Source organism: Oncorhynchus mykiss, chromosome 6 (genome assembly GCF_057628025.1).
Source record: "Oncorhynchus mykiss isolate SJ-2025 chromosome 6, ASM5762802v1, whole genome shotgun sequence".
NCBI lineage: Eukaryota > Metazoa > Chordata > Actinopteri > Salmoniformes > Salmonidae > Oncorhynchus > Oncorhynchus mykiss.
Window position 1 is genome coordinate 34,787,754 of NC_143027.1, and position 16,123 is coordinate 34,803,876.

At 39.6% G+C, this 16,123-nt stretch overlaps 1 protein-coding gene across 2 annotated transcripts in view; it reads right to left on the minus strand.

Moving 5' to 3' along the window:
• Positions 1 to 707: 707 nt before the first annotated feature.
• The window catches only part of LOC110525838 (polypeptide N-acetylgalactosaminyltransferase 9), an 87,227-nt gene continuing 71,811 nt past the window's right edge, over positions 708 to 16,123 (minus strand). For both annotated transcript variants that reach the window (XM_021606290.3, XM_090237736.1), the window contains 3 exons: positions 14,624 to 14,719; positions 2,585 to 2,752; positions 708 to 2,197 (listed from right to left, as the gene is read on the minus strand). In XM_021606290.3, coding sequence (XP_021461965.1) covers positions 2,051 to 2,197; positions 2,585 to 2,752; positions 14,624 to 14,719 — 411 coding nt within the window. In that variant the 3' untranslated portion in view covers positions 708 to 2,050. The remainder of the gene's footprint in view (positions 2,198 to 2,584; positions 2,753 to 14,623; positions 14,720 to 16,123) is intronic.

The window sequence follows — 16,123 nt, forward strand, 5'->3', positions numbered from 1 at the left end:
AATTATCTGATTGCAGTAACAAGCTGCCTACATATATATGTGATCAGACAACGCAACACAGTTTATAGGCCAATAGTTTGCAATGTTCCCAAACCAAGTCTGACAGAATCTCACAGCAGTGTGACTTACTGTATTTCGCAATGGGTCCTATGAGATTCTGTGTGACTCACCCTTCCCCCTTCATTTGTCAGAGAGTGCTCCCTTCGTCTGTCTGAATAATGAAGTCACCTCTCCCTGTTGGCTGGGATCCAGGCATAAAAATACTATTGTCAGCATGACAATGAGAAACTACCAGGTCTCCTTCCCATGCGAGCTATGTGTCCTTGTCCACCTGCACCTCTCACCCCCACACCGCTCCCCTTTCTACCACCCCTCTGCCACCCAGCTCATCACTCACTGTCACACTATCTGTCTGTGAGCGAGAATGAAACGTGTAATGCATACCCTGTCCGACGAACCACTTTGGTCTCCGCTAGGAGGTGCACAATAGCTATTGTCTCATATTCAACCGCTTAATGCTAATCCACTAGATGACATTCAATGACATTTCTTGCAAGTCACATTCATCAGCTTTCAAAATATCATCCCTTTGTAAAGAAAATGTTATGGGCACATGAGTCATAGCAATCACAATCCCCTTTGCACCTATATTTTGACCATTCAGTATAAATAAATGAGAGACAAAATATGAGAGGCACCAAAAAAGGTTTAGAGAGAGTTATTTATCTTCAAAGTTGTTCACTTTTTGGCCGGGCATCAGAAAATACAGTGGGAAAAGAGTTTCTTGCTGAGCGTAATAAATTGAAACGTTTTCAGTACTTTGTGAAGACCTGTTATTCTGTGGGTGGGTTTTAACGATTAGAGAGTTGCGAGGCCATTATCCAGTAGGAGGCTGTAAGTGGAAACACAACAAAGGCAGGTAAGTGGGCTTACACTGTCAAAGTCAAACAACCACCCGCATCTGGCTTTACATCTGTAAAAAATAGGCCCTGGCTTCCATGTAACATGCAGTGAACATCATTGTGGGTAAGGAAAATCTTTAGAAATCCTGAAATGTTCCAATATGTACACTGCCTGGCTCTGTACACAATGGTTTAAAATATAGCATTTTTTTTAAATGAATGCAGTTAATTAAAACATTTTATTATCCTAACTTTTCTTGGAGGACTGATACCAATTTCTATTTTACAATATATTACTATTATTTAGACATCTTTACATTGGTTTATATATTAATGACTTTAACATAATTTGTACATGCTTGTGGAATTGACATTCCCTGGTCAGATGAAGCATAAGGATGTAAAAAGGCACGCTATTGCTCTGATAATTAGTGGCAAGCAATACAGTCAAAAGAAAAATACAAAATAATATCCTTTTGTATTTGTGAGAACAGTAGTTGCTTTGCATTCTTATAAGTTCATCAGGAAGATGAACAGCTTTTTGAGTCATATAAAAAAATCTCTTATCAGGATTGTGAAATGTCCAAAGCAATTATCCAAATGACAGCCTGAAGTAATGACAGATTGATATGGCGACTGATAAGCAATTTCATATTTTGATCTGCTCAGTCGAATCAACAAAATGACTCGCTCCAACCTCATCTACAAAGATTCCTGGGATTGGCTTTATATCAAAATCACAATTCTTGTCATTGTCAGTGTTGAACCACATTGGGAGTTTCATTCAAGTGTCTTATTATTATTTTGTACATGTAGGTGTATGTTCTGTAAGAAACGTAGAGTATTTCAAACAGTACTATATAGCTCGCTGTAAGCCTATGGTATGGTCTCCACATTTGACCCCCAGCTCAGCTGAACACATACTGTATATTGATCATATTCTTCTGAAGATTCAGCAGTTGAAAGCTTTTTGCTCTAAGGGGAGGGCTCAGTGCACACAGTCCATAGAATAATCCACACACTGTGAACTCATCTCATCAGTCCCAGGGCCTATAGCTATCTCATATGAAATGCTCTCTGACTGTCTGTCCATGGGTTTGTCTTCCAAGACTGAAATTACATAATTTTCTCAGAGGTAATGTCTTGCCTCAATGCCTCGGATGCTTTATCCAGTTCCGTATCACCCACTTTTGACCAGAACACCTCTGCACCACCAGTCGAAGGCCAAAGTTGGCATCTTTGGACATCTCCACCTCCAGGCACCGTCCAGTGTCCCTGCTGATGATTGGACCATTCTGCAAAACAAGACACGAAAGGATCCTATCAAAAACACTGATATTGAAATAGAACACATTGTATCCTCAAATCACTCTCTATATTCCTGATGGTAGGTATTATGTTCCAATAGTGTTACTATTACCCGCTCCATATAGGCACACTCGGTCATGTGACAGTTGTGAATGCAAATGCACTGAATGGACGTGGGATTTGGCATACTCTTCTACAATGGAGGGACCTTTATCAGCAGCAACAACATTTAACACATAGCTCATAGAGAACAATTTATTTTGCAATACATTTTTTTTTGCAATACATGACTCAGTTCATTTGAAGAAGCTAGAGGCTCTTCCAGAAACATGGATCAATTATTGTATTTGAATCCATTTGTGTTTTGATTTTACCTGTGTAAAATCCCACAGCCTCTGCGAAACCCGCGAAACAGAGTCACATTTTTTCAAGCTGGGCGTGCGCCCTCTTCCGTCGTCAATGAGACATTTTGTATTGGGCAGGAAGGTGGTTGACCCTAGGGGTCCTAACTGCAGCAGGCCCTCTGTTGAGTAACGGGCAAGCTGAAAAACAGAGATGAACATCAGGCAGTTAATTTGATTATAACAAAAAGAAACATGGATCCAAAATGCTGTACATTTGAGTAAATGCTGCAAATACAATTGGTAAGTAGTGCACCAGGAAGTATTTTCACCATCCAACTCTAATTCAGTGAGCCAATTCATTAGCTGTATGCAGACTTAAGATATTTATGCTGCTAAGTCTATTATCTATGTTACTGTCTTAGGACATGATAATACAGAACAGAGGCACAGTTTATTAATGCTAAAGATCTTTTCAACCAGACATAATTCCTGGTCATTCAATCCAGTACTAGAATGTGTGTGTGTCTGTGTGTCGTATCTGTTACTTAAGGATACAGTAAAAATAGCATCCATTATTCATTACACTGATCCTCTCACAGAAATGAGTAGATAAAGATAGGTGGGTCTTCAATACAGCCCAACATCGCAATATTCTGCTCTTCCCCATTGTTCCACAGTCATCCAGGTAAAAGGGGGTGTTGTTACGGAGGTAACTGTATGAACCAGAACAAGAGGAGGTCGGGGTCGATCAATATAACGGAATGCTTTTGAACCCATATTGTTGACGACCCGGCTTAGATGGACATTATGTGAGCCTTGCAGCTGAATGAATGGCTGCTGCTGCAGGCTGATACTTTCTGTTACCACTCCCTTAAACCATATACTCAGAGCTGGATAAACAATATACAAGCCAGCTCATGTGGGGACAGTGGCCGTCCTGGAGCTCTGGCTGAAGGTGACAGAGTGCTCTTTGTGCAGAGTGCTGCACATAAAGAGACACCAATTTGGAACACATGAAAAATGTGGAATAGGTTCATCACTTACTTGTCCAGACTTTTACTACCTTGGGTCTGGTGAAGGTCCTGTGGCTAATTGCCTTTTCACTATTTCTATTGAAATACCAAGGGAATGTACTTCAAATACCATCTTTTCAAATCTTTTTCATGCTGAAAACAAGTGTACAATGTATATCCTGGAGGAGTAAAGTCGATCCTTGAAGTTAAACTCTATCCATATTTTTCTGTGTCTTGGGATGTTAAAGTGACCATATTGCCAACACACCGGCAGTCACGAATCATGACCAGTCAAACTCCACCTGACAGTTGAGACCCCCTAGGCTTCTCCAAAAGTGCGCTCTGATGCCGCTGATGGTCATTAGTAGCATACCAAACTTGCCAATGGCTAGTCGCTAATGGCCTGGTACTCTATTGGTACTCTTTTGTCCCTCTAATCACTCTGACATCAATGCAAATAGTTGAAAATCAAATCAAAAACTTAATCAGAGCCCTGGCATTAAGAGTCTGAGCAGAATAGGATCACCTGTTGAGCAGCGAGAGCCTGCTCCTCATAGCTGGTTGATGCATGGAATGAAATGTGTTCATATGAGCCCAACGTATACTGCCTATGCTATGCAATTGCGTGAGAAAACAGAGTTTTGATGGCCTCTATTAAAAAGAGGAGGATCCCATCAGCTTTCTATAAACTAGGCCTACTAATAGCCTATTAAGCATATTGCTTCACTTTACAACCGGAGTATCCTACCTGGCTGGCATGAAAAAGAACAGCGGGAAAAGTGTCCTCCATTAGTTATTGAAGTGCATGTCTATTTTCCCCCTGCTCCGGTTCTGACAGTTGCATAATAATTGCGCATTCTACAGTAAATCAAAACTAATTTCACACATTTATTATTAAGTACGAGATTACATTGTGAATATTCTGATGGGTGAGAATATTATCACTTGTGAATGATGCCCAGCAGGTGCAGAAATATGTATTTTTATAAACCCAGTCAATGTGCAATCACGTGTGAAAACAGTTTTGACTTGCAACTATTAAAAAGAGGATCCCAGTTTTCTTGTGATACCGCATATTTATTGTTCAATTGTTAAAAGTAAGCACATGAATACGCTTTACAACCGGTGTAACCTACCCGGCATATTAAAAACTGTAACCACCGGAAGCTCTTCCTCCATTCACTATTCGAGTGCATGCTATGGTTTTTTTGTGGGCCATTTTCAATAAAACAAATTCCCACACTTATATTAGTAGGCTAATTAGTAGACTAGAGCAGATAAGTTTCATGCAACTTTTTTCAAATCATCATCAGACTCGCATCATGCAGCTTCAGTTATGATTCAAACCTTAGCCGACATGTTTTGATTTCTAATATATCCTAAAGTTGCATAAATCCCTCATACAGTTATAAATTAAGCATACAGTGCCTTCAGAAAGTTTGAACACCCTTGGACTTTTTTCACATGTTTTTAGACATATTTACAAATTAATAAAACATGAAATATTTAACCCATTTGTTATTGTCAGCCTAAATAAAATGACTACCTCATTTCTGTACCACACAAACAATTATCTGTAAGGTCCCTCAGTCGAGCAGTGAATTTCAAATACAAAGGCTAGGGAGGTTTTCCAATGGCTAGCAAAGAAGGGCACCTATTGGTACAGTACATGGGTCAAAAAATGTAAAAAGCATACAATGAAGATTCCTTTGAGCATGGTAAAGTTATTAATTACACATTGGATGGTGTATCAATACACCAAGTCACTACAAAGATACAGGTGTCATTCTCAACTCAGTTGCCACAGAGGAAGGAAACCGCTCAGGGATTTCACCATGAGGCCAATGGTGACTTTAAAACAGTTACAGAGTTTCATGGCTGTGATAGGAGAAAACTGAGGATGGATCAACAACATTGTAGTTACTTCACAATACTAACCTAAATGACAGTGAAAAGAAGGAAGCCTGCACAGAATACAAATATTTTTTTTAAAAATGCATTCCTGTTTGCAATAAGGCACTAAAGTAAAACTGCAAAAAATGTGGCAAAGAAAATAACTTTACAGTATGCCCTGAATATAAAGTTTTATGTTTGGGGCAAATCCAACACAACACATCACTGAGTACCACTCTTCATATTTTTCAATTATGGTTGATGGCTGCATAATTTTATGGGTATCCTTGTCATCAGCAAGGACAAAGGTTTTTTAGGATAAAAGGAAACAGAACAGAGCTAAGCACAGGCAAAATCCTAGAGGAAAACATGGTTCAGTCTGCTTTCCAACAGACACTGGGAGACAAATTCACCTTTCAGTAGGACAATAACCTAAAACACAGGCCAAATATACACTGGAATTGCTTACCAAGATGACATTGAATGTTCCTGTGCGGCCTAGTTACAGTTTTGACTTAAAACGGCTTGAAAATCTATGGCTTAAAAGTGGCTGTCTAGAAATGATCAACAACCAACTTGTTAGAGATTGAAGAAATTAAAAATAATAATTAGGAGATTATCCCAGAGAAGTTGGTGATTGGTGGATATATTGCCATGGGTGTTGTTAGGCCCGAGACTAAGTGTTATTGCTATGTATCTATGGACATGACCCAGTTGTTCGTTCTAAATGTGTTATTGCCATATTGGTTTGAAACATTCTGATCCCTTGCTTGCTAGCTAGCCAACTACGGCTAACTTACAGTCACATCAAACGGCGCAGCCAGAATAACAGCAAAGTAGCTGCATTTGCATTTGTTTAAGCTGTTTTCTAGTGACATCTATTTGGATACATCCATAACAATGAGCTACTGATGCGCGATTTCACCTGACATAGAAAATGTGCTCGTCAGGACACTGTTCAGAGAAGCTAAGTTAGCCAACAACACAGCTATCACAATCACTTCAAACTGAAGCTGGAATGACTGATAATTATCTACAATTAATTTAGTTTGACATGTTTTCTATTGGCATTTGTTTGTATATATCCATAAAAATTATGCCAGCTGATTCTTGATTTCGACTGGCTGAGAAAAGCGGTCTGCCCGTCTGTCTCAACCCAATTCCCGACATGTGCATTACTATGGGACAGCTGATGATCGAATTTCAGTACTGAAACAATGTACAAATGTCAGAAAGACAGACAGTAAGGTTTATACAAATCTCCGCTGTTGACAACCAAATGCTAGTCTAAAAAAAATGGGAGATAATGTCTAGATGCTTTTATAGTGGAGATCAAGATTATAAATTGTCTGCATGGGCTGATGAGACAGTGGATTGGTCAGTGAGATGGAACAGAGTAAATAGGCATTTCAACATCATAGTTTTAGCTGGTTGTAAATTGTGGAATAGATACCAGCTGGAATGTGGTTTTAACCAATCAGCATCCAGGATTAGACCCATGTGTTGTATAATGTGCAAATATTGTACAACTGTGAGAGAAAAATAACGCATTTACCTGATTTGTTTGATATTAACAACTAACAATTAATAGTTAACAAATAGGAAGACATTTCTGTTCTATTAATGCTGTGTTTCTGTAAAGGGATGGTTTCCACTCTAGCTACCTGCAGTTAGTCTGGGCGTATGGTCAAGGGAATGGGTTTTTGCTAGAAATAGCTTGAGCTGGCAATGACTTGGTGATAAATATCTACAGCTGGCATTCCATAGACAAGATGTGGTGTGTGTGACCCGAGACAGAGTTAGCCTGGAAGAGTTTAGAACAATCCCTCATTGTCTCATCTTCATCCTGGCATCTGGGAAACTAAGCCAGGTTGGGGGTAAAACAACATCTATGCAGATAACCAGGAGATGAACCCAAGGTGGCTTGTGGTGCTCCCAAGTCAGCACAGGAGGGGTGGAACCAGCCCTCACTAAGCATTTTTAGGTCTCCTATATAAGAGCTCTGTTTTTTCATTATCGGTTAAGCTCTCTGCAACATGCACTTCAGAGTGTGCTGTTGACCAGCTTCGTTATTGCAATAATTAATCACTATTAAATAAAGATGATTGTTTGAAGAAATGACAAAGTCTCTCTCAGTATAAATTTCCACGACACAACCCAGGTGTGCAAAGCTTTTCGAGATTTATTCAGAAAAGACTCATAGCTGTAATCGCCGCCAAAGGTGATTCTATCATGTATTGCCACAGGGTGTGAATACTTATGTAAATTAGATATTTCGGTATTTCATTTTCAATAAATTTGCAAACATTTCGAAACACACTTCGCCATAATGGGTGTTGTGTGTAGATGGGTGAGAAAATAATATATTTAATCCATTTTGAATTCAGGCTGTAACTCAACAAAATGTGGAATAATTCAAGGGGTATGAATACGTTCTGAAGGCAATGTAGGAGGACCTGTTTCAAATGATCACTTTGTTAAAGAACAGCTGCATGTGCACACTCCCTCAGAAATCGTTTGGGGAAAATATCCTTTCTATTTTATTCAGCTACATTCAATTGTTTACTTCTTACCATATAATAATATAAAATAATGCCCCAGGAATTATAAGCAAATCTTATCTGCTAAATGAACTAGTGTAGCCCACAGCCATATGGCATAGCCAGATCTGGGTCTGACATAAGGACAACTTATATAACTTATAACTTATACACCCTGTGGCAGAATATGCTATTCTGTTCTTCTGAAATAATCCACATTTTCTTCATATCATTATGTTTCTTTAGACCTGCCTATAATAATGGATTTATTGTGATGGTGTAGGCTATATTACATTTATTTACTCAACTTTTTCAAATGTAGATGTTTCAAAGGTCTGCATCACTGGCTTGTATGCAATGCGTGGAAGCCTGGAGAAGCTAAACGTATTTATGTTAATTTATGGTCAATTACCATGAGACCGGCAGTTATTTGCTTGACAGTTACCGTCTGACAAAATTTCATGAACGACACAGCTCTATCTGTATCACAAAGTGGTAGCCGTTTTCCATACGGTTTTAATCACTATAACCCTGTTTGAACATGGATTCCTTCCTGGCAGCAAGACGAATACATCTTAAATGATTATGTGATTTAATTTGTCATTCATTCATTTCACTCTTCTTTTTTCTTCTTTCAAATGTCCTCCAACTGACTTTCCATCCTGGTGTTTAGGGGTTGTGTAAATGTGTAGCAACTGGCGTGATAAACGGATTCATCAGTAGTGGAAATGAGAACTGTAGACAGTCCAGCATTATAATCCCTGTTAAAATGTGTTTACAGTGTTAAGGAGTGGATGCCTTTATTTCCTAACGCAATTAAAATCTGACTATAACAAATCATTTGCCACCATAAGGAAAGTATTATGCCAAGCCAATCAACCTGTTCTCAAAACATTAGAGCCTGATGCTCAATTACTTGGCGCAGTAAAGTTTGGGTGGGAGTCTCTTTGGGTCAGGCTAATCATGAGTTTCCTAATTGGCTCATTAACACTAGGCTGTGGTACAGTACAGTAAATATGATGTATGTGTGTTGTTGTATAGCAGGAAGTATTTCAGAGTGAGACTTATTGCTATGGAAATCCCCCCCTCCGCACCTCGGTCTACCACGGAGCGACAGCTCTGCAATGTGCCACTCTGAGATTGCTGTACTGTACTCCACTGTACAATTACATTAGTTTGAGGCCTATCATCCCATTTCTATAAAGCTGCTGACTATGCTCTCCGAACAATTATACTGCATTAGTAGCTTTTCAATGTAAATAGTATATATTTTTATGACTGCTGAATACCAACTATCAATCACTTAGATAATGTACTTTCAGATAGATAGCTCACGAAACAACTACTCTATATCCCTCTAGATTGTGCGTTCTTCTGTCTCTTCTCTCAACTCCCTACTACATCGCACAGTTTGGGCTTGATCTAAATTCATCTCTAGAGAAACTGCACATTGCGCTCACATAAGAATTCCAAATGGAATTCAATTAAACTGAAAATGGTAAATTAGTTGTTTAATAAATAAAAAATACAGTTAAAGTCGTTAGTTTACATACACTTGGAGTCATTGGTTGGAGTCATTAAAACTTGTTTTTAACCACTCCAAAAAGTTATTTCACTTATAATTCACTGTATCACAACTCCAGTGGGTCAGAAGTTTGCAAACACTAAGTTGACTGTGCCTTTAAACAGCTTGGAAAATTATGTCATGGCTTTAGAAGCTTCTGATAGACTAATTGACATCATTTGAGTCAATTGGAGGTGTATCTGTGGATGTATTTTAAGGCCTACCTTCAAACTTGGTGCCTCTTTGCTTGACATCATGGGAAAATCAAAAGAAATCAGCCAAGACCCCAGAGAAAAAATTGTTGACCTACGCAAGTGTGGTTCATCCTTGGGAGCAATTTCCAAACGCCTGAAGGTACCACGTTCATCTGTACAAACAATAGTACGCAAGTATAAACACCATGAGACCACACAGATGTCATACCGCTCAGGAAGGAGACGCATTCTGTCTCCTAGAGATGAACGTACTTTGGTGCGAAAAGTGCAAATCAATCCCAGAACAACAGCAAAGGACCTTGTGAAGATGCTGGAGGAAACAGGTACAAAAGTATCTACAGTATATATTCATAGTAAAACAAGTCCTATATCGACATAACCTGTGAAAGGCCACTCAGCTAGGAAGGAGCCACTGCTCCAAAACCGCCATAAAAAAGCCAGACTACGGTTTGCAACTGCACATACGTTTTGGAGAAATGTCCTCAGTTCTGATGAAACAAAAATGTTACCGTTTGGCTATAATGACCATCGTTATGTTTGGAGGAAAAAGGGGGAGGCTTGCAAGCCAAAGAACTTCCCAACTGTGAAGCAAGGGGGTGGCAGCATCATGTTGTAGGGGTGCTTGCTGCAGGAGGGTCTGGTCCACTTAACAAAATAGATGGCATCATGAGATAGGGAAAGTATGTGGATATATTGAAGCAACCTCTCAAGACATCAATCAGGTTAAAGCTTGGTCGCAAATGGGTCTTCCAAATGGACAATGACCCCAAGCATACTTCCAAAGTTGTGGAAAAATGGCTTAAGGACAACAAAGTCAAGGTATTGGAGGGGCCATCACAAAGCCCAGACCTCAATCCTATAGACACTTTGTGGGCAGAACTGAAAAAGCATGTGCGAGCAAGGAGGCCTACAAACCTGACTCAGTTACACCATGTCTGTCAGGAGGAATGGGTCAAAATTCACCCAGCTTCTTGTTGGAAGCTTGTGGAAGGCTACCTGAAACGTTTGACCCAAGTTAAACAATTTAAAGGCAATGCTAACAAATACTAATTGAGTGTATGTAAACTTCTGACCCACTGGGAATGTGATGAAAGAAACAAAAGCTGAAATAAATCACTCTACTATCACTCTACTATATTTCACATTCTTAAAATAAAGTGGTGATCCTAACTGACCTAAGACAGGGAATTTTTATTAGGATTAAATGTAAAGAATTGTCAAAAACTGAGTTTAAATGCATTTGGCTAAGGTTTATGTAAACTTCTGACTTCAACTGTAACTGACATTTTAGTTAATCGCTCAGCACTACATTGAGTAGAACTTTCAACTTTAAATATTTTTTTCTACAAAACTTAGAAATGTGCTGTTTTCACATATGTTGACACTGGTATTGTGCTGGTGATAATGAAATGAGTGTCACGCCCTGGTCTCTTAGTATTCTGTGTTTTCTTTATTATTTTGGTCAGGCCAGGGTGTGACATGGGTTTATTTATGTGGTGTGTTTTGTCTTGGGGTTTTTGTTAGGTATTGGGTTTGTGGCTTAGGGTTTTCTAGGTAAGTCTGTGGCTGTCTGGAGTGGTTTTCAATCAGAGGCAGGTGTTTATCGTTGTCTCTGATTGGGAACCATATTTAGGCAGCCATATTCTTTGAGTGTTTCGTGGGTGATTGTTCCTGTCTTTGTGTTTGTTGTCACCAGATAGACTGTTTAGGTTTTCACACGTTTATTGTTTTGTATTATGTTCATGTTTGAGTTTTTCCTTTATTAAAGAACATGAACACCAACTACGCCACATTTTGGTCCGATCCTTGCTACACCTCCTCGTCAGAGAAAACCGTAACAATGAGGTTGAAAAGTGTTGAAATTTCCCTTAATAAATCCCCTTAGGGCTAGGGGTCCCGCTAGTGGGACAACTTCCAGTGAAACTGGAGGGCACGCAATTCAAATAAATAATCATAAAAATTATGGATATTAAACATTTAGGTACATAAGTTTCTTATATCAGTTGAAAGCTTAAATTCTTCTTAAATCTAACTGCACTTTCTGATTTACAGTAGCCATTATAGCGAAAGCATACCATGAGATTGTTTGAGGACGGTGCCATACATATTTTTCCACTGGCACAGGTTTCATAAATTCACAAATAACTATTAAATATTCACTTACTTTTTGAAAATCTTCCTCTGATTTGTCATCCAAAGGGTCACAGCTATAAAATGTAGTGTCGTTTTGTTAGATAAAATCCTTCATTATATCCCAAAAAGTCTGTTTAGTTGGTGCCAAGTCAAAATACATTTCTATTCACTCCTCAGCCTAAAATGTAATCAAACTATAATATTTCTTACGAAAATAAGTATGTTCAATAGGAAACCGATTTTAGCATTTGCGTTTCTGTCTTCATTGCGAGCAAATATATGAATTTCCAAGACTGTGTCCCTGTACTAAAACTGATATTTCTTATTTGTTTTGGAAGTTACAAGCCTGAAGCCTTGAACATAGACTTCTGACACCCTGTGGAAGCCATAGGAATTGCATCCTGGGAGTTAGAATTCAGTATGCCACTATACTTTCCATTTTAAGAGCATGGGCTCTCAAAAAAAAGAAATCCGGTTGGTTTTTCTTTGGGTTTTCTCCTACCATCTCTATTGTGTTATATTCTCCTAGGCAAGCCGACCATACAGTACAGAATCATTGGACAGAACACATGGGGGTTGAGCAACAGCAGGAGACCAGCGTGTGATGTGAAACACCCTGCTTGCGTCCACAATGGCACCCTATTCTGTATGAGAATGACATCCTATGCCATTTGGACGCAGCCCCTGACTACTACAGATCCCTATGCTGGGGTCTTAAAAAGCCTCTTAGCATAAATGGTTCAAACAGAGTGCAACAAACATCATCCACTGCTCCATGTACACCACACAAATCAGGTATTCCTGCTGGGATGAGCCAGGTGGGTTGAGTGGGGCGACCCTGGCCCTGGAATCCCCATCCTCTGCCATGCCCTATATCAGGATTAGCCCAAATGGACAAGTTGAGCCATTGTCATCTTGGTTTTAAACCTCCTTACAAGAGGCATGAGGGAAACAGAGAGACTAATAAAGATTTATTCCGCACAATTACATTTTTTACACATAATAGGAAAAGTTCAGTAAAATCAAAACGACTCTAAAATTGGAATTGGATCCTGTGTAGTAGCTTTGTAATCTAATGATACAATGACATAACATTCATTTCCATTTGTTTATTTCCCCTGAGGGTCGGATTAAAGACTCAGTGTAGCTTTACTGGACCGCACTGAGCTCTCTCCGGAGGAGGGAAGGGGAAAAGAGCCAGCCAATACTGCAACTATTTTATATTCAGCATGCGACTGATAATAAACATGTCACTCCGCATCCAGAGGGGGAAAAAAATCAGCCATGAATAATATTTGCATGATTGCAGGCACACAAAAATAGTTGCAAAGACCCTTTTGCCCTCACACTCACAGGTCAGCACCTAGTGAATATTCTATAATGGAACTACCAGGGAGGACATTGATTAAAATATTAGAATAAACAAATGGGAAAGAAAAAAATCAATCGAATTATGAATTTTACTGAACAAAATTATAAACCCAACATTCAACAATTTCAACGATTTGACTGAGTTACAGTTCATATAAGGAACAAAGTCAATATATGTTTTTTTTTATTTATTAGGCCTTAATCTATCGATTTCACATGACTGGGCAGGGGTGCAGCAAATGGGTGTTCCCAGGAGAGCATAGGCCCCTCCCACTTGGGAGCCAGGCCCACCCAGGCCCAGCCAATCAGAATGAGTTCATCCACACAAAAAAGGGATTTATTACAGACAGAAATATTCCTCAGTTTCATCAGCTGTCCAGGTGGCTGGTCTCAGATGAGGCTGCAGGTGAAGAACCTGGCAAGGGTGCAGCCATGGGTGGTCCTGGGAGGGCATAGGCCCACTCACTTGGGAGCCAGGCCCATCCAGGCCCCGCCAATCAGAATTATTTTATCCCCACCAAAGGGCTTTATTACAGACAGAAATACTTCTCAGTATCATCAGCTGTCCAGGTGGTTGGTCTCAGATGATCCTGCAGGTGAAGAACCTGGATGTAGAGGTCCTGTGCTGGCATGGTTACAAGTGGTTTGCAGTTGTGAGGCCATTTGGACATACTGCCAAATACTCTAAAACCACATTGGAAGCAGCTTATGGTAAAGCAATTAACATTACATTCTCTGGCAACTGCTCTGGTGGGCATTGCTGCAGTCAGCATGCCAATTGCACTCTCCCTCAAAACTTGAGACATCTGTGGCATTGTGTTGTGTGACAGAACTGGCCTTATATTGTCCCCAGTGTAATGATCATGCTTTTTAATCAGCTTCTTGATATGCCACACCTGTCAGGTGGATGGATTATCTTGGCCAAGGAAAAATGCTCACTAACAAGGATGTAAACAATTTTGTCCACAGAAATAAGCTTATTGTGCATATGGAACATTTCTGGGATCTTTTATTTCAGCTCATGAAACATGGGATCAACATTTTACATGTTGCGTTTCTATTTTTGTTCATTATATTCTAAATATATTCACAATTCTGAGCTTATTTCCCCAAAATGAAAAGTGATTTGTAGATTTTGCTTGGCTGTCAATATTGAGATAAGTGTTATACCAAGGCAATACACTGCTTACTGTAAGAATAATGCTTAAATTATTTTGTGAAGAAAGAAGGTACCTTCATGTTCAACCAACCGAAAATGTAAACAGTCTTTATATGATTTGTAAATATAATATATACATAATATAATATAATATATACAAAAGAGAGTGAAATCTGCTAACCTGTGAGGACATCCCGTGGCAGGGGTAGAGAATGGCTTTGTCATCGTCCTCTGATCCCTGGTCCAGACAGTAGCCACTGGCCTTACTGTTCCTGACCTGCAACACACCAAAAAGCATAGACACTTTACTGTTCCTGACCTGCAACACACCTAACAATAGACACTTTACTGTTCCTGACCTGCAACACACCAAACAACACAGACACTTTACTGTTCCTGACCTGTAACATACCAAACACAACATATACAGTGGGGCAAAAAAAGTATTTAGTCAGCCACCAATTGTGCAAGTTCTCCCATTTAAAAAGATGAGAGGCCTGTAATTTTCATCATAGGTACACTTCCACTATGACAGACAAGATGAGAAAAAAAATCCAGAAAATCACATTGTAGGATTTTTTATGAATTTATTTGCAAATTATGGTGGAAAATAAATATTTGGTCACCTACAAACAAGCAAGATTTCTGGCTCTCACAGACCTGTAACTTCTTCTTTAAAAGGCTCGTTACCTGTATTAATGGCACTTGTTATCAGTATAAAAGACACATGTCCACAACCTCAAACTGTCACACTCCAAACTCCACTATGGCCAAGACCAAAGAGCTGTCAAAGGACACCAGAAACACAATTGTAGAATCTGCAATAGGTAAGCAGCTTGGTTTGAAGAAATCAACTGTGGGAGTAATTAGTAGGAAATGGAAGACATACAAGACCACTGATAATCTCCCTCGATCTGGGGCTCCACGCAAGATCTCACCCCGCCAGGGACTCAAATCCTGCAGTGCCAGATGTGTCAGTACATGTCCAGGCCCATCTGAAGTTTGCTAGAGAGCATTTGGATGATCCAGAAGAAGATTGGGAGAATGTCATATGGTCAGATGAAACCAAAATATAACTTTTTGGTAAAAACTCAACTCGTCGTGTTTGGAGGACAAAGAATGCTGAGTTGCACCCAAAGAACACCATACCTACTGTGAAGCATGGGGGTGGAAACATCATGCTTTGGGGCTGTTTTTCTGCAAAGGGACCAGGATGACTGATCCGTGTAAAGGAAAGAATGAATGGGGCCATATATCGCGAGATTTTGAGTGAAAACCTCCTTCCATCAGCAAGGGCATTGAAGATGAAACGTGGCTGGGTCTTTCAGCATGACAACACACCGCCCAGGCAATGAAGGAGTGGCTTCGTAAGAAGCATTTCAAGGTCCTGGAGTGGCCTAGCCAGTCTCCAGATCTCAACCCCATAGAAAATCTTTGGAGGGAGTTGAAAGTCTGTGTTGCCCAGCAACAGCCCCAAAACATCACTGCTCTAGAGGAGATCTGCATGGGGGAATGGGCCAAAATACCAGCAACAGTGTGTGAAAACCTTGTGAAGACTTACAGAAAACGTTTGACCTCTGTCATTGCCAACAAAGGGTATATAACAAAGTATTGAGATAAACTTTTGTTATTGACCAAATACTTATTTTCCACCATAATTTGCAAATAAATGCATTAAAAA